The sequence below is a fragment of the Ranitomeya imitator genome, chromosome 7 (assembly GCF_032444005.1).
Source record: "Ranitomeya imitator isolate aRanImi1 chromosome 7, aRanImi1.pri, whole genome shotgun sequence".
NCBI classification, from domain to species: Eukaryota; Metazoa; Chordata; class Amphibia; order Anura; family Dendrobatidae; genus Ranitomeya; species Ranitomeya imitator.
Window position 1 is genome coordinate 41,078,460 of NC_091288.1, and position 23,859 is coordinate 41,102,318.

The 23,859-nt window shown below is 44.8% G+C and overlaps 1 protein-coding gene across 2 annotated transcripts in view; it reads left to right on the plus strand.

The window, feature by feature from the left end:
* UBR3 (ubiquitin protein ligase E3 component n-recognin 3) overlaps positions 1-23,859 on the plus strand; it is a 171,625-nt gene that overhangs the window by 123,850 nt on the left and 23,916 nt on the right. Inside the window, exons 27-30 of one of the 2 annotated variants that reach the window (XM_069733106.1) lie at positions 810-920; positions 2,428-2,640; positions 4,811-4,947; positions 12,844-12,929. In XM_069733106.1, the coding sequence (XP_069589207.1) occupies positions 810-920; positions 2,428-2,640; positions 4,811-4,947; positions 12,844-12,929 (547 nt within the window). The remainder of the gene's footprint in view (positions 1-809; positions 921-2,427; positions 2,641-4,810; positions 4,948-12,843; positions 12,930-23,859) is intronic. The other variant, XM_069733107.1, reaches the window with a different exon arrangement.

Sequence of the window (23,859 nt, forward strand, 5' to 3'; positions counted from 1 at the left end):
ATCATCTGTGCACATTGACTAATGATGATTAAATCTCACCCAGCTTACTTTTTGTCTTGGTATTGAAATACTGATTGGATGAAAACCCCCAAAAACCTGTATTCGGAAATAAAACCCAGAAATCGTCAAACCTCCCGCAGCTTGGCGGATGTGCCAACGGCAGACATTATTGCCATGCTGTTCCTGCTTTTTTGGTTCTTGCTGCTTTCTAAATTGTATGGGAGTGTCAGAACGGTTTCCATTTCTAGAGCTTATCTGTCCGTCTGTCTCTCCTCCAAACATGATGGAATATATTGATTTTATTCTAACATCCTTTTATAATATGAAGTCTCTTGACCTCTTTTTGGCCCTGTCAAGACTATGGCTAAGTTCTATAGTAGAATAAAACTAAACCTTCTGATTAAAAAAATAAAACAAAAATATATTTGTACGTCCTCTTAATTGCAAGCAGATCTAGCGGTTCTGTTGTAGAATCCTGCAGCAAGTGTGCAATATCCCTACAGCTCCCCCACAGGGGAAACGATACATTACTCTTCTTTTTTTAAATCCGTGGGCTTTCCTTGTGTTGCCCGGATATCCCGATTCCTCCAAATAAAACTGCGCATGTTTATTTATTATGATGGAATATAGGCTGAACTGGATGGACAAATGTCTTTTTTCGGCCTTACTAACTATGTTACTATGTTACTATGTGCTATCCAATCCAACAGGCAGCACCTAGAATTGATTTCTTCTTGTATTACCTGAATTCAATGGTATAATTAACTCCAGCTCTTCTCTCCCTTCTTATCTTTTTTTCCTGTATCCAGAGTTCCTGTCTTCAGTCTGTATCGATTGGTTGGGAAGGAGGAGTATATGTACAAACGTGCGGCCACACGCTCCATATAGACTGCCATAAATCCTACATGGAGTCATTGCGAGTAAGTTGTACAACCTTCTTTATAAACTGAGTTCTGTCTTGATTTCTTTAGGGTTTTTTTTTTAAGCGTTTTCCATTCTGAAAAAAAAGGCTCTAGCTATCCCATATATTCGGCCTAATGAAGCCCCCCTGCAGTGAAACAATAATTTACTAGTTCACTGAAGTGGTTACTACAGCCAAAATGTGCAGATGGTGCTTTAAATGATATCAGTAACGTCTGGTCAGTAGATGCATTAAAATATTTCTCTGTTGCCGTCTTCTGCCGTTTCCAGCGTTGCCCCCGTTGTCATCTCCTGCTTAATGTGAATGCAGTTGTGACCGGCCGGCTCACACAACGTTGGTGTCAGAACGAGGATGACATAGACTTGGTGTACACTAAGAAGGAAAGTACCGGGACGTTGTGTGAGCCGAAGATAACAAACTGATTCACGTGATGCAGGAGAGGACTGGAGCTGCGCTGAAAACGGCAGAAGACGGCGATGGGAAAATATTTTAATACATGAAATGGAGGGAAAAAACCACTGGTATCGGCCCTTAGCTCTATATCATTACAGGATGGATAGATCTGTGATGTCTTATTCTAGAATTTTCTAACTGCTTTTTGTAAATGAAGTCTCTTTACGTTCTACATCATCCACACAGCTTTACAAATGTGGCGCCGTTAAGCAGAGAATCGGCACATGCCCTGGAGAGAACAGATTCTGAAAGATTTGCGGATGCGCCAGTTTTCTGATCAACGGGGCATAATGTATACTGGGGGGAGGGGTGCAAAAGACAGAAAGCAAATTCAACGTACAAGAACAGTGTTGTGCTGGTTTTGAACAAGGGACTTGTTGCCATGTTCCCCTCCAGCAGCTTTTTAGAGGAAGGATTTACAGAAACCTTAGGGCAATGGTGTCAAACTGCATTCCTCGAGGACTGCAAACAGGTCATGTTTTCAGGATTTCCTTGTACTGCACAGGTGATAATTTAATCACCAACTCATTATTTGTGTAGGTGATTAAATTATCACCTGTGCAGTACAAGGAAATCCTGAAAACATGACCTGTTTGCAGCTCTCGAGGAATGCAGTTTGACACCCCTGCCTTAGGGTGCAATAATCTGGTTCTATTCACCAATGTCTTAAGAATTTTCTAGGCATGCTCTGTGATCTGTGCAGAAGTAAATGTGCAGTGAGGCGGAAGAGGTGAGCTGTGACCATTGGTGGGTCTTGTGTGAACGATGTCTAAATGCTGCCTTATATTGTAATTCTGTCCGTGATTTCTAAAGAAAAAGTATTAGCCTAATATTATACTGCAAGATTTCAGATGAAAAAAAGTGGCAATAAAGAATCATCAAAAGTTCTTAATATTGTTTAATGTAAAAACTTTATTTAAACAATAGGTGATTTTTTTCCTTTTAACAATATGTGCTGATAAGAATATGATCTGTAGTCTCTTATTAATAGATAAGAACAGGACTCTCCGTTCATTCCTAAACTGCTCACCCGTATCTGTCTGTTTTCCCAGAATGACCAGGTCCTCCCAGGCTTTTCTGTTGACAAAGGCGAATTTACATGTCCTCTCTGCAGGCAATTTGCAAATAGCGTCCTTCCCTGCTTTCCTGGAAATAATGCAGAGCGAAGCCCCTGGCAGAGTCACGGAAACAAGAGCATGAGAGAGCTCATCAAAGAGGTGGAGGAGCTTCAGGAGCAGCTGGGAACTTTCCCAGTAAGCATCAGTGTAAGGCCGAAATATCCTTGTTACTTCCACTCCGTCACCTCATCACCCCGTGCGTCACTCGCCATCATTCCTACTAGCCAAGAGGCAAACATTCATCTGATGAAATTGGAGATTCTAGAAGTTCCCTTGTGTCCTGTGACCAGGGGATTGCAATCCTCAACATCATAATTTCTGCCTGTTCCATGACGGATCTTCTATTCCTTCCAGCCCTCCATATCGGAGGACGGGAAACTCACTGTTCCTATAAACATTATTACCAATTTTACCACCATTTACATCAGTGTCAAGTGTGTCGACCCATTAACTACTAAGTTTACAAGTGACATGACTATTCGTAAGAATCCCCGAGAGCTGAAACCCATTCGTTTTAACCATTAAGCAATATTGGAAAAATCATCCCATTTGCTTGTAAACGCAAAGCTTAGCCATACCAAGTAGTCACCGTACTTATAACTAGTGTGAGAGTAAACTAAAATGTGTTTTATTTTTCAAGGACTGGCCGGGAATGAATTTCTGCAGTCATTCTTCCTGATTTTTCACCAATCCTAATGTCACAATATGTACGCTGTCAGGATTCCGCTGTTTATTGGACTGATTGCTGGAGAGGTCCGTATGTAACTGATCAAGCGTGATTTACATCGTTCATGTGGTCACATGCCAGCTGACTTCTCTTTCCGTGATACTCGCTTGTCAACCGCTCCAGCAGCCAGTCCCTTGGAATCCTGACAGTGTACATATTGCACACCATTATAATTCTGCAATATGCAGTCAGAGTGACTGTGAAAATGTATTTCTGGCTCGGAAAGACTTTTATTTAAAAAAACAAATAAACAACAAAATCCTGCATCTCGCTGAACAAATCAATGGATCTAGCGCTCTACTTTTTTTTTTGTTCAGTGGTCCTTTAGGAGGAATAAGCATATATATTGTGGCAGATATCAGCCGATCTCATAGTTTTATGGAGCGAGTAGTTCCCACCTTATCTTCCAATGGAAACCTATTAGTCGTCGTCAGAGTATAATATACATAGGATGTAAAAAAATAAAAATAAATCCTCATTTCTTCGCTGTCCTGGCCTCCGTGCGCCTCCTCGTTTTCACCCTTTTCCCCCAATCAAGCGCATCCCCTTTGGCCTGCTTCACTCTGACTAGTCCTCTGACATAACTCCGGGCTGTGCTGTCGCAGCGCACGCCGTCATGTCATAACGTTGCGACATGTCACCTGAGACTTGGTGCCTTGAGGGATGCATGCTATGACTGCGCAGTTCGCAGTACCCTCAAAGGACTACCCTGCGCTGAACGCCTCTACGGAGAGTGAAGCTGGCCGAATAGAATGAGTGCAAAGGGTTAATGCAAAAAGGAGAGGCCTCTTGGACAGGATGGCAGACTGCATTTTTATTAACCTTTTTTCTGGTTATTATTTCAGTGAAATGATGGCAACTGGCCAGCGTTTGTCTAAATTTGTGCAGAGCAAATTGCAAAAAAAATTGGAATCTAGAGAATCCAAATTTTTGTAAAATTCTAGGACAATTCAATTCTACTTAAAAAAATAAAATTCTGACACCATTGTTCTGCAAGTGAATTCTCCCTTAGGCTAGGTTCACATTGCGTTAGTGCAGTCCGTTCAATGCATGCGTTAAACGGACTGCGCAATGCAAGTGCCTTTTAACGATCGCGTTATGCGATCACGCTAGCTCAAATGCTCCATCTGCGCTAGCGGTGACGGACCCCCGAACGCTGCAGCCCGCGTCTGAGGGTCCATCACAGAATGACGGCACATCGTTAACGCGTGCCAATTATGACATGCGTTAGCGATGCGCTACATAATGGCAGTCAATGGGTGCGCTAACGCATCCGTTACATAGCGTTAGTGCCGCTGTGTAACCGGATGCTGTCAGCGCATTGCCATGAACGCAATGTGAACCCTGCCTTAGAGACTCATACAGACATTGATGGGCATGCATCACAATTGGTGCAATGGACTTTTAGGTCCTATTAAACCATATACATTCACGGTGACAATTCCTGTTTTTTCAATTCCCCCTCCTACCCCCTATCCTTAATTTAGTTGATTCATTGGAGCTGCTGACCAATGACGGCTCTTCACTGATGTAGTCTTTGTTTGCCACATTCATGACTTGCACCCTCACACTATGTTCTTTGCCTTCTAGTCCGAAACCAATTTAAGCAAAGAAATGGAGGCGGTGATGAAGGACATCAAGAGCGCGACACAAAAGAAGTACACAGACTACAGCAAGACACACGGCTCCCCCGACAATGACTTTCTTTTCATGTACTCTGTTGCTCGGTGAGTGTCCTTCAGCGGACCGATACTGTTACGTAGGAATAAAACACGTGTATTCTAGAATAGTGGGCTTTGGTTCTTTGTTACATATTTGGTAATCATTTTTGGGGCATGCTTATGTCAGCTGAATCCACTGAGATCGACAGGTTGAGCCGACAGTCTCGACTGGTTTTTGAGCCGATGGTCTCGACCCGTTTTTGAGCCGATGGTCTCAACCCGTTTTTGAGCCGACCGTCTCAACCCGTTTTTGAGCCGACAGTCTCGACCAGTTTTTGAGCCAACAGTCTAAGGTATGTGTGAGCCCTGGATGATTTATTATCAGAGTTGAGTGGGGAAATATAGTTTCGGCATGTCTCATTTTGGACTTCCGATCGTATTGTATTAAGATAAGCCATCACCACTGGTGAAGAGAACACGGGAGCGCTCGGCGGAACAGTCCCACCTAATCATTGTTTGGCCGACAGCCATTGAATGTGCATGGCAGGCTTAAAAGGATTTAATGAAGTGAGGTGGATACTTTGTATTTCTCTGCTCCTGCTCTCCTGTCTGTGAAACTGCATTATTATTATTATTATTATTATTTATTGTTATAGCGCCATTTATTCCATGGCGCTTTACATGTGAGGAGGGGTATACATAATGAAAACAAGTACAATAATCTTAAACAATACAAGTCATAACTGGTACAGGAGGAATGAGGACCCTGCCCGCGAGGGCTCACAATCTACAAGGGATGGGTGAGAATACAGTAGGTGAGGGTAGAGATGGTCATGCAGCGGTTTGGTCGATCGGTGGTAGCTGCAGGTTGTAGGCTTGTCTGAAGAGGTGGGTCTTCAGGTTCTTTTTGAAGGTTTCGATGGTAGGCGAGAGTCTGATGTGTTGTGGTAGAGGGTTCCAGAGTAGGGGTGATACGCGAGAGAAATCTTGTATACGATTGTGGGAAGAGGAGATAAGAGGGGAGTAGAGTAGGAGATCTTGTGAGGATCGGAGGTTGCGGGTAGGTAAGTACCGGGAGACGAGGTCACAGATGTATGGAGGAGACAGGTTGTGGATGGCTTTGTACGTCATGGTTAGGGTTTCGTAGTGGAGTCTCTGGGCAATGGGGAGCCAGTGAAGGGATTGACAGAGGGGAGAGGCCGGGGAATAGCGGGGGGACAGGTGGATTAGTCGGGCAGCAGAGTTTAGAATAGATTGGAGGGGTGTGAGAGTGTTAGCGGGGAGGCCACAGAGCAGGAGGTTGCAGTAGTCAAGGCGAGAGATGATGAGGGCATGGACTAGGGTTTTTGCAGATTCATGGTTGAGGAATGAACGGATTCGTGAAATATTTTTGAGTTGCAGTCGGCAGGAAGTGGAAAGGGCTTGGATATGTGGTTTGAAGGAGAGATCAGCGTCAAGGATTACCCCGAGGCAGCGAGCTTGTGGGACTGGGGAGAGTGGGCAGCCATTTACTGTAATTGGTAGGTTCGTTGGGGGGGTCGCGTGAGATGGGGGAAAGATGATGAATTCTGTTTTGTCCATGTTAAGTTTCAAAAATCTAGCGGAGAAGAAGGATGAAATAGTGGACAGACATTGAGGGATTCTGGTTAGAAGGGAGGTGATATCTGGTCCAGAGATGTAGATCTGTGTGTCGTCAGCATAGAGGTGATACTGAAAGCCATGAGATTCTATGAGCTGTCCCAGGCCAAAGGTGTAAATGGAGAAGAGCAAGGGCCCAAGGACTGAACCTTGTGGGACTCCGACAGATAGAGGGCGAGGTGAGGAGGTGGTGTGTGAGTGGGAGACGCTGAATGTCCGGTCTGTTAGGTATGATGAGATCCAGGATAGGGCCAAGTCTGCGATGCCAAGGGATGAGAGGGTTTGTAATAATAGGGAATGGTCCACTGTGTCAAAGGCAGCCGACAGGTCGAGGAGGAGGAGGAGGACAGAGTAGTGTCGCTTGCTCTTGGCGGTTAAGAGGTCATTGGTGACTTTAGTTAGGGCAGTTTCGGTGGAATGGTGTGACCGGAAGCCAGATTGTAGGCGGTCAAAGAGGGAGCAGGAAGAGAGATGGGAGGACAGTTCAAGGTAAACGTGTTGTTCCAGTAGTTTGGAGGCATAGGGGAGAAGTGATATAGGGCGATAGCTAGATACAGAGGATGGGTCAAGAGAGGGCTTTTTGAGGATAGGTGTGATGGAGGCATGTTTAAAGCTTGAGGGGAAAACACCAGTTGTTAGAGATAAGTTGAAGAGATGGGTTAGGGTTGGGATGAAGATTGTGGTGAGGTTTGGGATGAGGTGGGATGGGAGTGGGTCAAGTGCACAGGTGGTGAGATGTGATCTTGAGAGTAGAGTGGAGAGTTGATCTTCTGTAATGGTGGAGAAGTTGGTTTTGGAGGTGGAGGGCTGTGAAATCGGGAGGAAGAGCTCTGGGGGTTGTTGACCAAAACTGTCTCTAATGCTATAAATCTTCTGCTTGAAAAATGAGGCAAAGTCTTCAGCAGAGATAAGTGGGGAGGGAGGAGGTGCTGGGGGACGGAGGAGAGAATTGAAGGTGTTGAATAACTGTTTAGGGTTGTGAGAGAGGGAGGATATGAGAGATGAGAAGTAGGTTTGTTTAGCTGTGGCAAGTGTGGTCTTGAAAGTAGTGAGGGACTGTTTGAATGCGATGAAGTGCTCGTTAGAGTGGGATCTTTTCCATCTGCGCTCAGCAGCTCTGGAAGCTCGCCTAAGTTCTTTGGTCAGGCTGGTGTGCCAGGGCTGTCTGTTGATTTTGCGAGCTTTGGTATGTGTAAGTGGGGCAGCAGATTCCAAAGCTACAGCTATTGTGGTATTATATAGAGCAGCAGCGTCATCCGCATTGTGTATGGAACTTATGCCTGTGAGGGGGAGGAGGGATTCAGAGAATGAATGTAGGTCAAGATGTTTAATATTTCTGCGAGGGTGTGAAAGTTTGTGGGGTGGGGATTGTAGATATGGAGTGGAGAGAGATGAGAATGTGAGAAAGTTGTGGTCAGAGAGAGGAAGAGGTGAGTTAGAGAGGTTAGATAGAGAGCAGAGGCGGGTGAAGATGAGGTCCAGTGTGTGACCGTCTTTGTGAGTGGCTGCAGAAGACCATTGAGTGAGGCTGAAGGAGGAAGTGAGAGATAGAAGTTTAGTGGCAGCTGAGAGGGAAGTGTCAATGGGTATGTTGAAGTCGCCCATGATGATAGTGGGGATGTCCGCAGAAAGGAAATGAAGTAGCCAGGTGGTGAAGTGGTCAAAGAAGATGGTGGCTGGCCCTGGGGGGCGGTAAATGACAGCCAGTTGGAGGTTGGTGGGGGAATAGATGCGCATAGAGTGCACCTCAAAGGAAGGGAGGGTAACAGAGGGTGGCAGTGGGATTGGGGTGAAGGAGCAGTTATCTGACAGGAGAAAACCAACTCCTCCGCCATGTTTGCTGCTGGGGCGGGGTGTGTGGGAAAGGTGGAAGCCACCGTAAGAGAGTGCAGCAGGGGAGACTGAGTCAGAGGGGGTGAGCCAGGTTTCGGTGATGGCAAGGAAGGAAAGTTTGGTAGTAACAAAGAGATCATGGATGTAGGAGAGCTTGTTGCAGACAGAGCGAGCGTTCCACAGAGCTCCCGTTAGTGGGACTGGGGAAGCGGGGGCTGGGTGAATGGGTATTAGGTTAGAGAGGTTACGGAAGTTTGTGCTAGAGCGTGGATGGGAGGTAGAAATGATTGTGGGAATATGGTGAGGAGGACCAGGATTTGATGAAGTGAGGTGGATACTTTGTATTTCTCTGCTCCTGCTCTCCTGTCTGTGAAACTGCATGCCAACATAACAGAGAGGTTTACATTCAGAACAGGCAAACCATTTGGTAGACAGAGCGCATGTACTAGCAAGTATAGTGCTGGCAGAATGCCGATAAGGAAGAACCTACCAATAAAATCAGAGCATGTGAATTGAGACAGTCCCTGGACATATTACACTGGTTTATGCATCCTAGCAGTTTTTCCTTTATGGGGTCTGTAACAGACCATAAGATTATGCTGCTCTACAAGTTTTGCATTAAAGGACACATTAAAATGTTACTGGTTTATTACTCATTGCATCAGATATAATCTGCCACAGATCTGAAAGTCCCCTGTGTGAGTGGAGCAGGAGTGCGCATGCGTGACCACCCTCTGTGTTCACTTTCTACGGGAACAGTGGTTACGCATGCGCACTGGCACCCAAAGGTCTATGCAGTCCTGCTCCACTCTGAGGCTTTGGGACCCTTGTTCTCATGAACTGTAAGGGTCTCTTTGTTGGACCAAGCCTCCTTGGCTTATAAAGCAGCCGGTGAACACACTGGATCCGAACGTTTCGCTCCTGAATGGATTGATGCCATCTTGTTCCTTTTTTTATTTTTCAGGTGTCTTGGTGACGCGCTGGAAAATATAAGCTGAATTTAAATGTCGCTTTCATTTCCCGGGTAAACGGGTCGCTGACATTTCAGAAATGTCAGTGCTCACATCCCGGTCTATTCTGTTCATTCATGTAATCGAGACACCTCCTTGGTTTAATATAAAGGCTGTAATGTTAATATTTTTTATTTTATTTCTTTTTTTACATGTTTGGATTTCCTTATGAATATACATATACCGACTTACTGAAGTGAACTTAGTTGTTTGGGAGTTTGAAAATGTTACCAATAAGCAAAAAAAACACATACAGTATTCTGCAAAATGTGCAAAAAATAAATAAAAATAGTCTCAGCCCTGGTTTCTTCCAGCGGTAGACGTATTTTTGTGAGCAGCGCGAACCGCCTGAGGAGCGGAAAATTCCTAGCAGACAGATGCCCTTATCAGCAGAAACCAGATGCAGCTCTGAGCAGGAGCATTATCAATTTTAAATTGGATTTTTTTTTTTTTTCAGAGAAGTAGAGAGGATTAAAACATTCCTTGGAAAATAGGTGGCATGAACAGCGGAAACTTAGTGATGTTAATACACAGACGCCATCTTATTTGATAGACGTTGAAAAAAAAATTAAGTAAAAAAAAAATTTGCTGAGCCGCCTGCAAAAAGTTGTTGCTGACGTAGAGTTTCAAACCCAAGGCTGGCATTAAATCTCAGTTTCTAAGATCTCTTTTAAGAGGCTTAAATAGTTAAATGATGTCATTGGAGTCGACGGATTTAGCACGTTACATTTGTACGCTTCTCATTCTGCGTTCAACGAAAGTCGGCTCCAAAATGTTGTTGTTTAAAGATGATCATGGGGGGAAAAAAAATAAATATATATATATATATATATATATATATATATATATATATATATATATATATATATATATATATATATATATATAATCATTTTTTATTTTTTTGTGAATCAGAAAAATCCCTTTATCTCCAAGAGGTTGGGGGTTTCAAAGGTTGAAAACCAGCCTGAGAGACCTATTTAGCATATCCTGTGAGCTTGTCATAAATGTCCTTGGTGGCCCTTTAAACAGGGTTGACCACTTTTCTAAAAGTAGAAACTCCCTTTAATTTCAATATGGTATCAGATCAGAAGACCGGAGGTCTAAGCTGTAGGTAATTGAGTACATAAAAGAAGTGCAGTGCGGTTGACAATCAGTTGTTTTTCAGCCAATGGTTGATTTAAAGGGTCTGTTATCAAAAACGTGTTAAACAGAATTTGCCAGAGCGATTTCACCCTCCCATATTTATATGTGTATGTAGCTCTTTCAAAGACTAGTCCAGCAATACCTTACATGGCCAGTCCGTTCCTCTGTTACTGAGAAATCAGCGTTTGATTTAATATGCAAATGAGGCTGAAGAGCTATGGTAGATCTGAAGCCTCTGTCACTCCAGCTCTATTCCCCGCCCAGCGCCGTCGCCGCCTGCTTGACTGACACCCTCTGTACTGTGTGACATCAGGCAAAGGAGCTGTCAGTGAAGCCGAAGGAGGCTGTGCTGGGCGAGGAATAGAGCCGGAGTGACAGAGGCTTCAGATCTACACTTAAGGCCCCTTCACATTAAGCGACGCTGCAGCGATACCGACAACGATCCGGATCGCTGCAGCGTCGCTGTTTGGTCCAGACCGCTCTCCAGCGACCAACGATGCCGGTAACCAGGGTAAACATCGGGTAACTAAGCGCAGGGCCGCGCTTAGTAACCCGATGTTTACCCTGGTTACCATCCTAAAAGTAAAAAAAATACAAACAGTACATACTTACCTACAGCCGTCTGTCCTCCAGCGCTGTGCTCTGCTCTCCTCCTGTACTGTCTGTGTGAGCACAGCGGCCGGAAAGCAGAGCGGTGACGTCACCGCTCTGCTTTCCGGCTGACCGACGCTCACAGCCAGTACAGGAGGAGTGCAGAGCACAGCGCTGGAGGACAGACGGCTGTAGGTAAGTATGTACTGTTTGTTTATGTACTGTTTGTTTTTTTTTACTTTTAGGATGGTAACCAGGGTAAACATCGGGTTACTAAGCGCGGCCCTGCGCTTAGTTACCCGATGTGTACCCTGGTTACCAGTGAAGACATCGCTGGATCGGTGTCACACACGCCGATCCAGCGATGTCAGCAGGAGTCCAGCGACGAAATAAAGTTCTGGACTTTCCTCAGCGACCAACGATCTCCCAGCAGGGGCCTGGTCGTTGGTCGCTGTCACACATAACGATTTCATTAACGATATCGTTGCTACGTCACAAAAAGCAACGATATCGTTATGTGTGAAGGTACCTTTAGTCCTTTAGCCTCATTTACATATCAATTCAAACTCTGATTTCTCAGTAATGGAGGAACGGACTGGCCATGTAAAGGTATTACTGGACTTGTCTTTGCAAGAACTACATGTACATATAAAGATGGAGGTGAAATCCTGCTGATAGATTCCCTTTAAATCTCTAATTTCTGTACATATGTGGAAGTGTCCACCTTACAGGTACTTAAATAAGGCAGCACACTGCAGCGCTAAAACATGCAAACTTGAAAAACGAAATTTGAACTGCATTACTGCACTAGAAATATGAAAAATGAGAGCTTTTAGCGCATAAAAATGGCCAATTTTATGTGTACCTGGTAGCCTCTTTACGGCATCTCTCTTATACCAGGTCCTACGCTTGCCTTACCTCGCTGAGAATAAACGTCTCCATCTGAATGGGTACATGTGAAACCTCTTCCTAGACTAAAATTCTCTCTCTCTATGGAGGGGTATTGGACCTGCTGTAATTAAAACACCTGTGGCTAGGAGGTGGGGAGTGCACGATCAGAAGGCTAAAGAATACATTTCAAAAACCTGACCTGCACATCCAAACATAGACTAAGTGTGAACAGGTGCTGAACCCAGAGTCGCCAACTCGTATATAGTTAAGTAAATAAGGCAGCACACTGCAGCGCTAGAACATACAAACTTGAAAAACGAAATTTGAACTGCATTACTGCACTAGAAATATGAAAAATGAGAGCTTTTAGCGCATAAAAATGGCCAATTTTATGTGTACCTGGTAGCCCCGTTACGGCATCTCTCTTATACCAGGTCCTAAACTTGCCTTACCTCGCTGAGAATAAACGTCTCCATCTGAATGGGTACATGTGAAACCTCTTCTCAGACTAAAATTCTCTCTCTCTGTGACTTTGTTCCTGGCCTTAGGCATGAAAACTGTGCCTCCTATTATAACATTGGCCAGACGGATTTAGGCAATCAAATTACTTTATATTTGTCCAAATCGTATCCTGCAGCAGTGTTGCACCAGAAGCCATATACAGTAACTGTAGACCACCCTGCTGAGTGATAGCGGCACACGGAGATGAGATGCTTTTTTTTTTTTAAGTGACAAACCAATGACATTTTTTTTGGTGGGGGGGACCATAAGAATTTAATGTATTTGTAAAATGATTCTTGTACAGATTGTTTATATTTATCTTATTTTTTTATTTTTTTTTTACGAATTACAGAACAAATCTGGAACTGGAACTTGTCCACCGTGGAGACAATCTGTGCTCAGGAGGAGCGAGCGCTGCTGGCAAAAGATCCTGCTTAAGTATGCTTGAGTTTTACGATTATAACACTTATTTTTGGAGAGAGAGTAAAACTATGAATTCTAACTTTTCCCATATTTTTCGGGTTGTTTTTAAGTAATTAAAATCGGTTCCAGATGCAAATCTGTTTTTCTTTTCTAATTATAGAATTATTATTTTTTCATAATTATTTTATGCACTTGATTTATAGTACGGCCATCTTGTCTGAGCCACTGTTTCAGCATTCAAAGATAGATATATGCTTTACAGCAGCCAAGTGAGCCCCCTAATCTCTACAGATTCCTATGGTACATATTACTACCGTATGTTATGTGCATGATATTAGTAGGGGTCTCTACGCAGAGAGGGAGGAGGTGAGCTGTGACCATCGCCTATTGTGAATGGTGAATCTTGTGTCTTCTCTTTGGTCATCGTGCTCTTGTATATGACGATGACCTATCTGCAAATGAGTCCCAAAACCCACTAGTCTCTGCAGTGCGCAGGCGCTGGGCCTCTCTGACCTTTCCCGGCGCCTTCACACTGCAGTCCTTTGCTACGCCGGAGCCGCAGCCTGAATACAAGAAGAGGACGTAATCGTAAGAAGACGGGAGGCCCCGGACCGGACCGCGACACCCATCGGACCAGAACCAGACCGGGACCGCCCCTGGGTGAGTATAATCTAACCTCTTTTTCTCATCTTTCAGGTTACATCGGGGACTTTTCTACAGCATTACAGAATGCTGTAGATAAGTCCCTGATGCTGGTGGGCTTAGCTCACCTTCGATCTTGGGAGTGGCAGGTTCCCTTTAAAGGGAATTTGTCACCGGATTTTTGCTATCTAATCTGAGAGAAGTATAGTTTAAGAGCAGAAACCCTGATTCCAGCGACGTTTCACTTATACTGAGCTGCTTGCTGCAGTTTTGATATAATCTCAGTTTTATTTGCTCATGTACCAGTTCGCTGAATGCTGAGTGATGTATAATCCTGCCCACACCACTGATTGGCAGCTTTCTGTGTGCACTGTACATAGGCAGAAAGTGGCCAATCAGGTAAGGGCATGGCTACACAGAGCAGTAGGACTACATGGCACCAGGCAGCTAGTCCTCTAGTGATGATGTGCTGATAACAATGATTTTATTGAAACTGCAGCAAGTAAGTGACACATCACTGGAATCTGTGTCTCAGTCCATACATCATACTGTCTCAGATTACAGAACAAAACCCAGCAGATTCCCTTTAACCCTTCTGATTTCAGCACACCATCTAATATCGAATAGGGGTGTACCCACTATCCTCCGACAGCATGTTTCAGTGAAAAGAAGGATTAAACGTATTGGATTTCAGCATGCTCAATCCTGTTTGCTCACTGGCGAAATAGTTCAGTCATTAGTTGAAAGGACTAGGGATTCCCCATCAAGTGTTCTGCCGATGGCGATCTAAGGCATTAACCGAGACCCTACCATGCTTCACTGTAGGCATCACCAAGCCACCGCCATGCTTCACCAAGCCACCTCCATGCTTCACTGTAGGCATCATCAAGTCACCGCCATGCTTCACTGTTGGGCATCACCAAGCCACCGCCATGCTTCACTGTAGACAACACCAAGCCACCACCATACTTCACTGTAGGGCATCACCAAGCCACCGCCATGCTTCACTGTAGGCAACACCAAGCCACCACCATACTTCACTGTAGGGCATCACCAAGCCACTGCCATGCTTCACTGTAGGCATCACCAAGCTACCGCCGTGCTTTTGCTGCCGTGTCACTGGTCTATCCATCTTTCTTCTGGAGAATTTGGTTATCTTCCAAATCTTAGAGATGAACAATTCTATTTGCAAGATGTTGGTTCAGCGGACTTGACAGTAGCCTGTGGCTGCCGGATAAGAGCCTTGCAAACCGCTTCCTGTCTGTCGGCATCTCTAATTAGTAGACCCGATGCAACATCATGCGATGACATCTCATCGGAACTGCAAATTAGAAGAGGCACCGGTGATGTTGCAAGTTAAAAGGCTTTTCATCAGGCTCTTGTCTGGAATCCACGGACTACTGGCTTGACCTGAATTTATACGCTCCTCTCTAGTTATTACGGGTGTATTTTCTAGATTCCAGATCATCAGTCTCCTTCGTCTGAGAGTTAAAATTGTTCTGCAGTTGCTGCCAATGACGCCCTTGAAATAAAACGCATCGGTGACCCCCACATCTCAGTGTCGCTCGCTGAGTCTATTTTCAGTCAATTAAAAGACTCCGAACAAGACCCTCCTCCTCCGTACGTTTCACAGCAGCGGTAATGAGGTGTCTTTACTGTGATTAAGCACAGCACTCCATAATAGTCTTGTAAGAAGTGTTAACTTTGTCGATTAGATATTGCATTAAATGGAAAGCAGTGTCCCAGGTGAGCCTTTACAGCAGAAAGCATCGGGGAAAACGGTCGGAACAAATAGGTCAAGTACTGTTTTAGTAGATTGAGCTATGAGGACGGTTCCACTCGGGAAATGTAAATGAGGAATGATTGATAGAGCTGCTATGTCGGCTTCAGAAACAATGTGACAAGGTGAACAATGGTTCTGCCCGCTGAATTTAACTGCTCCCTCTTTCAGGAATGACTACCCGGACAATTTCTGCACATTCATCCTGATTTTCTAACTTTTTAAACCAATGTTGTAATAGGAACTTTGTGGCTGTTCAGAAAAATTCCAACCATCCATGTTATTTTTTACACCTGTATAGGTGTAGCAGAGCTTTTTTTAATTTTATTTGGTGCTTCTTAAATCAATAAATATGCGGTCAGTCCATAAGGAAGCAAACAATACAGTTAACACATAAGTTTGCACTTTCAAAGTTGAAGAAACACTCGCTACACCACCTGAACATGGAAGAAGACGTTGTCACCAGCAGCCACCAGCTTCCTGAGGAGGCCGGTGGTAAAAAAAAACCAAAAACCTTAATAGGAAAAAACCTGCAGACATTGAGGATTTAGTTTGCACATAAATGCTGTCTGTCTCCATGCCCGAAATCCAAAACGTCACCTCTACTGACCCAAAAGCACAAGAGATGTGTGCTCCAAAATGCTCAAAATTAATAAATAAGCCACAGAAGTTTTGGGGATTCTATTCTGTGGAGCGATGAAACAAAAGTGGAACTTTTCAAGCCTCTGTAGATCAGAAGGATGTCTGTAGGGAAGAATCATGTATACGCCTGTCTACCATTGGTGATGGCTCAGTGATGCCTACAGTGAGGCATATGGCGGTGATGCCTACAGTGAGGCATGGTGGTGGCTCAGTGATGCCTACAGTGATTCGTGGTGGTATCACGGTGGTGCCTACTGTGAGGCATGCTCGGTGATGCTTGGGGGTGACTTTACTTTCTCTGGCTGGAATCTTGGAGCATGTGAAAGGCCAGATTGACTCACAGTATTAGGATATCCTAGGAGTAAACGTCATACCTTTTTTGAGGAAGCTGAAGCTTGGACATCATTAAACGTTCCATCAGGGCAATGCTCCTGTAAGATTCTGATGTGGCCGTCAGTCTCTTGACTTGAACCCCAGTGAAAATCTTTGGTGGAATGTGAGGAAGGTGGTTACATTAGCAAACCTGACAATATTAGGGACTTGGAGGCCATTGCCCATGAAGATTGCTTAGAATTCCTAAGGGACACTGCCGGAAACTGTTGTCTGGCTATGCGTCATGTTTGCCGCAGGTCATAACGGCCAAAGAGGCTCGACTAAGTACTAAACACAGTTGTCATATTAATATCTGTTGGTTCTAAACCATGATTGTTCCAAGTGAAAGATTACAACCAGAAATCGTGAAAATCTGTATAAAATAATACAGGAAATTTGTAACTTTTAAAACAAAATAACGGTTTTTTTTTTGGTTTTTTTTTTGGGGGGGGGGGGTTAACGCTTCTCCTAGGTAAATAGCATATATATATATAGCTATTCTCATCTATTAATGTTAGTCTTTTGTGAGAGGTTGGAAAACAATATTCCGATCACAGGGTACCACAGAGATGCCATATTTATTTATTTTATTTTTAATAAAATCATTTTTATTGAAAAACTCCAACTACAAATTTTCCATGTTTCAAATAACAGAAATTACCTAATAATTCCATAGTATAAAACATAAACAAAGTAACGCAACTTCAGTTCCTTAACACACCATAACCCAAATTCCATATTTTTAGACTTGTTCAGGAAGGCCACCTTGGGCTTAAAGACGATTGTGTATAAAATGTAGTTTAGATGTAGAAATGGCCACGTCCATAGACAACCCCTTCAAGATTCTGTAAGCGAGCACATTGCTTTCTTGAAAGATTTTCTAACTTAGCTTTTTTTTGTTTGTTTGTTTTTTCTCCTGTACTCGGCTGCTGATTTCCACATACCATAGATAAACTAATTCTTGATCGAGTCCTAAATCAGCTGAATTAAGCTCAGGGAAAAAAAAAGATAAAGGTGTTACAAACTCTTTGCCAGATTATCTGTTAACTCATCTTGCAGCTAGCAATGTGCAGAGAAACAAAGAGCCTCGAAAGGCCAAACTGTGCACTTTTTTTTTATTGAAACCCAATTGAAAACAAGATTTATAACCCAAAATAAATGCATTCTAGTAAAGTACATCCATATATTTCCCACTTTGCAAAGTAATCTTCTGTTATTTCATAAACATAATTTACAATGAAGAACCTCAGTGTAAGGGAAGGTTCACACAACTGTCCTGTGGGTTTATCCCTAATTGTGGTTCCAGTCCTTGGTCCGTCCACAGACCTCAAGGTGCCAAATATACAGCATTGTGAGGCATAAAAGAGGCATATAATATCCAGACAGCAGTGTAATACGTCTCATATACTACCTGTAATGCTGAGGATCTGATTTGATCTTGATAGCTTCAAGGGGTTGTCCACTACTACAGCCCGGACTTCCTCTTCATGGGGGCCAGTGACTCAAGCGGTGATTGGGTGGCGAACACCACGTCGCACAAGAGTCCTGGAACGCGAGTGCCGACAGCACTGGAATGGCGCCGGCACGGGAGGGGAATATAAGGTTTTGTGTTTTTTATCGGGAAGTGTCCAAGTAGTGGACAACCCCTTTCATGGTAATATGACCTGTCGTTCAGGTCAGCAGAGCCACGGCCGGGCCGTGTTAGTGGACAACCCATGGTAATATGACCCGTCGTTCAGGTTAGCAGAGCCTCTGCCCGTCTCGGTCCTATTAGTAGACGACCCCTTTCATGGTAATATGACCCGTTGTTGAGGTCAGCAGAGCCGGGGCCGGTCCCGGCGCTAGTAGTGGACAACCCCTTTCATGGCAACATGACCCGTCGTTAGGATCAGCAGAGCCTGACCTGGTCCCAGTGCTAGTAGTGGACAACCCCTTTCATGGTAAAAGGTGATGATGTCCATAGGTCTTGGTCTGATCACGGATGTCCATAGGTCTATGTCTGATCGTGGATGTTCTTAGGTCTCTGTCTGATCGCGGATGTCCGTGGGTCTCAGTCTGATTGCGGATGTCCGTGGGTCTGTCTGATCGCGGATGTCTGTGGGTCTCAGTCTGATTGCGGATGTCCGTGGGTCTCAGTCTGATCGCGGATGTCCGTGGGTCTCAGTCTGATTGCGGATGTCCGTGGGTCTCGGTCTAATCGCGGATGTCCGTGGGTCTCAGTCTGATCGCGGATGTCCGTGGGTCTCGGTCTGATCGCGGATGTCCGTGGGTCTCAGTCTGATCGCGGATGTCCGTGGGTCTCGGTCTGATACTTAGGCAGTTAACTGGTTCATGCAGCTTTACATGAACACCTGAGCCTTACACTATGGCTGGTCCGAATAACTATAGCATTTGTTACCATCCACCTCTCCTGTCTCCCCTTTTCCTCATAGTTTGTAAGCTTGCGAGCAGGGCCCTCATTCCTCCTGGTATCTGTTTTGAACTGTATTCCTGTTATGCTGTAATGTCTATTGTCTGTGCAAGTCCCCTCTATAATTTGTAAAGCGCTGCGGAATATGTTGGCGCTATATAAATAAAAATTATTATTATTATTATTATGGTAATTTGACCCATCGTTGAGGTCAGCAGATCCGGGTCTGGTCCCGATGTTAGTAGTGGACAACCCCTTTCATGGTAATATGACCCGTCGTTCAGGTCAGCAGAGCCTCTGCCGGTCCCGGTTCTGTTAGTAGATTATTATTATTATTATTTATATAGCACCATTAATTCCATGGTGCTGTACATGTGAAAGGGGTTACATACAGAGTTATAGATATCGTTTACAGTAAACATGTTTACAGTGACAGACTGGTACAGAGGGGAGAGGGCCCTGTCCTTGTGGACTTACATTCTATGGGATAGTGGGGACTGGGGAAGAGGCAGAAGGTAGGGGCAAGGCGGCGGCTCTGGCGATGGCGAGGCTCTGGCGATGGCGAGGCGGCAGAATGGTTATTGTAGGCTTTCTTGAAGAAATGGGTTTTCAGGTTCCGCCTGAAGGATCCGAGAGTGGTGGATAGTCGGACGTGTTGAGGCGTGGAATTCCAGAGGATGGGGGATATTCGGGAGAAATCTTGGGAGGCGGTTGTGTGAGGAACGAATAAGTGTGGAGGAGAGTAGGAGGTCTTGTGAGGATCGGAGATTATGTGAGGGAAGATATTGGGAGATTAGTTCAGAGATATAGGGAGGGGACAGGTTGTGGATGGCTTTGTAGATCAGTGTTAGTAGTTTGAACTGGATTCGTTGGGGAATGGGGAGCCAGTGGAGGGATTTGCAGAGGGGAGAAGCAGGGGAGTAGCGAGGAGAGAGGTGGATTAGCCGGGCAGCAGAGTTGAGGACAGACTGGAGTGGTGCTAGAGAGTTGGCAGGGAGGCCACAGAGGAGGGTGTTGCAGTAGTCGAGGCGGGAGATGATGAGGGCATGCACAAGAGTTTTGGTAGATTGTGGGCTGAGGAAGGAATGGATTCTGGCAATATTTTTGAGTTGGAGGCGACAGGAGGTGGCAAGAATTTGGACGTGCGGTTTGAAGGACAGGGCAGAGTCGAGAGTTACCCCGAGGCAGCGGATTTCAGGTGCGGGAGAGAGCGTGATGCCGTTTACCATAATAGATAGGTCAGGTAGGGGGGATACGTGAGATGGGGGGAAAGATGATGAGTTCGGTTTTGTCTACATTGAGTTTTAGGAAGCGAGAGGTGAAGAAGGAGGATATGGCTGACAGACACTTCATGGCCCCTTTCATGGTAATATGACCCGTCTTTGAGGTCACCAGAGCCACGGCTGGTCCCACTGCTAGTAGTGGACAACCCCTTTCATGGTAATATGACCCGTCGTTCAGGTCAGCAGAGCCGCTGCCGGTCCTAGTGCTAGTAGTGGACAACCCCTTTCATGGTAATATGACCCATCGATCAGGTCACCAGAGTCACAGACGGTCCTAGTGCTAGTAGTGGACAACCCCTTTCATGGTAATATGACCCGTCGTTCAGGTCACCAGAGTCACAGCCGGTCCTAGTGCTAGTAGTGGACAACCCCTTTCATGGTAATATGACCCATCATTCAGGACAGCAGAGCCTGCCCTAGTAGTGGATGACCCCTTTTTTGATATGACCCGGTTCAGGTCAGCAGAGGCGCGGCCAGTCCATTCATTAAAGTCTGGATATGGGCCGTGTTGCATGGACGTTTGGATAAGGCCTTAGTTTGGGTCAGAACAACCACGGTCCAGGCTTGGGATTACAGCAGTAATAAGAAAATACCTTGGTGTAAGGGATATTGGATCCAAGGCGTTCTTCTTGCGGTGCTTCGGCACTGCCGGTCCTCGCATCACCACCAGCGTGGAGTTCCGTCTGTAGACTGGGCACTATTTCCTGTGGTTTGCCTTTCAGGATTTATCAGGATGGATGTGATCTGTAACTTTACTTTACCAGCTCTTTCTTGTATAATTACAAATGTCGATCAGTGCAGGTTTAACTAATGTGCGCTAATGGTTTAATCCATGGTATCGGGAATCTGATTAGTCCTCTGACTGTGCGGCTTTTAATTTTGCATAGTAAATTGGTATCTGTAGTAGTAGAAAAATCAAGAGTAACGTATATTTTATGATTGCACACGTCACCCTTATATCTATGCTCTTCCTTACATATTTTGTACCATTAGGCCTAATTCTCACTCTTGTTTTTCACTGATTCCGTGTGTTTTTGTGGGCTGAGTGTCCGCTCAAAAAACAGAATACGTGTCCATTTTTTAACAGATTTCAAGTTTAAGAGCCAGTAAAAAAAATCTCTTGTATTCGCAGTTAAAGGGTTAAAAAGAATGTTTCCTTCTTTTCCTCTTTGTCTTTAGAGGTATGAGTTTTCTGTGTTTTATCAACTATTGAGTGATTGCACTTATCATACATCTAATTTTTTATGGACAAATCGCCTCCTCGCTATTACTTTAGGTACATCGATTGGAAGGGTATGAATAGAATATATTGCTTGACCTTCATAGATTGATTCTTTAGGCATCAGCGGTTTTGAACATTTTGGTTAAAAAAATTTTTTTGCCTTTCGTGTATTGTCACAGGAGCAGAGCACCGTTTTCTGATATAAAGCTCCAAATCCCCGACTTGCCTTAACAGTCAACGTTAAAGGGTTTGTCCAGGACTAAGATTGATGTCGAATTCATATGATAGGTCATCGGTATCCGTTCAGTGGTGGAGCGACCCCTATCACTGATCAGCTGTTCGCAGGTCCTGACCTGAACAGTATATGGACGGAGACCCCACAGCTCTGTACACTTTGTGGTGACCGTTCTTGGGTAATATTTGATCCTTACAGATCTGATAAGGATCTGATATTGGGTCATAGATTCCCAAGTCATGGACAATAACTGTAATTTATTAACATCCTGTTGTCACTAGATGGCGCTCCTACTGAATCACTAGTGATGAGTGATAAAGTGTTATCTGAGCATGCTAGAGTGCTAACATATTGACTTCAGGGTGTTCGAAAAATATATTCGAGTCCCCATGGGTGCATCTCTCGTGGCTGTTCGACAGTTGCAACACATGTAGGGATTGTCTAACAGCCACGAGACATGCAGCCGCGGGGACTCGAACATATTTTTCTAGTACACCGAAGACTCTCTTAGCACCCGAGCATGCTCAGATAACACCTTATCTGGACATATTCGCTCATCATTAATTTTCAGTAGGGGGTAGAGGATAACTTGTTGATTGGTGGGGTCTGATCACACAGACCCACAGAACAGGGCACATTTGAACAGGGCAGCATTGCACATGGCCTCTGCGCCATCCCTTCCCTATGGGGCTGCGAGGGCTGCATTTGGCTTTTTACAGCAGCCCCCCATGCGGCGCAGTGTAGCTTTTGTACCATACGTATGAAGCAGAAGTCATATTAGTGGCGACATACAGACTAGAGTGAACACAAATATTTGCAGGACCCTGGTTTAGAGTCCATGTCTGTAGTCAGTGGCCGCCTCCAGACCTGAACCCTGCAAACGTCCTCCTACCTGCCAACATCCGTGGTGCCTCTGCTGATCAGTCACGACGTCATGCATGCAACGGAGGATGTTTCATCAGGTCTATTAATCACAAAAGGCTTCGGGGAAGGTTGGAGGAGGTTCATCGGGCTCTGGTTCGGCAGCCACGTTCTGCAAACATGGCCACTGATTCAGGGTCCTGCTCATCAATTTGCTCAACCCCAGTTGCAGCGCTACTTTTATTGTGGCCTTAGTTATTTTTAATCATTGATTAGCCACATTCAGCGAGTTTGGAGGAAAGGAAATGTAGTTGCAGTTTCCAGAGTTGAAGTTCCCACTAGATGGCAGTGTTCCCCCTCCGGTCAGTGACCGATCCCAGATCTAGGGGACGCGTGCGCCTCCGAGGACTGAGAATATTTATAGAGCGCTCGTGGCGTGAGTGTCTGCATACAGAATAGGAGACACATTGAACTTTAGACATTTTTTTGCTTTAAAGGTCACATTGGCCATAATGAAGCTTTTGTTACTGCGCTCTGGTATAATTACGTGTATAAACATCAAATGAGTTCGGCCACTGATGCTTAGTCACTTTTTACATAAATGCCAAATCTTTAAAACCTCTTCATTCTGCATTTATGAGTCTATGACGCATCAGTCAGATTATTCATACATGGCAAATTGATCGTTTTCAGGCAACTGTTTACCCGTGTGGGAAGAAAAGGATCCCAGCTTCTTTGTTGACTGTAGATGTGTAGTTCCTCCCCATTGGATTACACTAAGAAAACTGATGTAACATAGTGGTCTGAACAGATCTAATGTTGAACAAAACTCTTTAAGCCAGTATTAAGCATTCATACATACCTCTTATAAAAAAAAAATCCTCTCTGTTCTCAAGAATGGAGGGATATACTGTATAATTTTGTTTGCTGCTCGTTGCTTTGGTTACCAGCCACTGCTACTGTCAATCAGCGGTGGCCGATCTGTAGGAATAGAGGGCAAGGCCAACAGTGAGGAGCAGGCTAATGTTGCGATCACTGGATCTGGCTAGGTTCTGTCCTGCTGAGCTCCTTCACTGCTGCAGAGACAAACCTGCCTCTGCTTGTAACAGTGGCTCAACCATGCCACAAGTTCAAACTGTCAGTAATCAAGAGCACACTGCTCTCCTCTCACCTCCTCCCACAGCTGCAGAGGAAAAAACTGCCTCTGCTTGTAACAGCAACTCAATTATGCCACAAGTTCGAACTGACAGTAAAGATTGCACTGCTCACCTCTCACCTCCTCCCACAGTTGCAGAGACAAACCTGCCTCTGCTTGTAACAGCGACTCAACCATACCACAAGTTCGAACGGATAGCAATCAAGAGCTCACTGCTCCCCTCCTTTTCTGCTTCAGAGACAAAGCTGCTGTTGCTTGTAACAGCGGCTGAACCATGCCACAAGTTCGAATTGAGAGTAATCAAGAGCGCACTGCTCTCCTCTAACCTCCTCCCACAGCTGC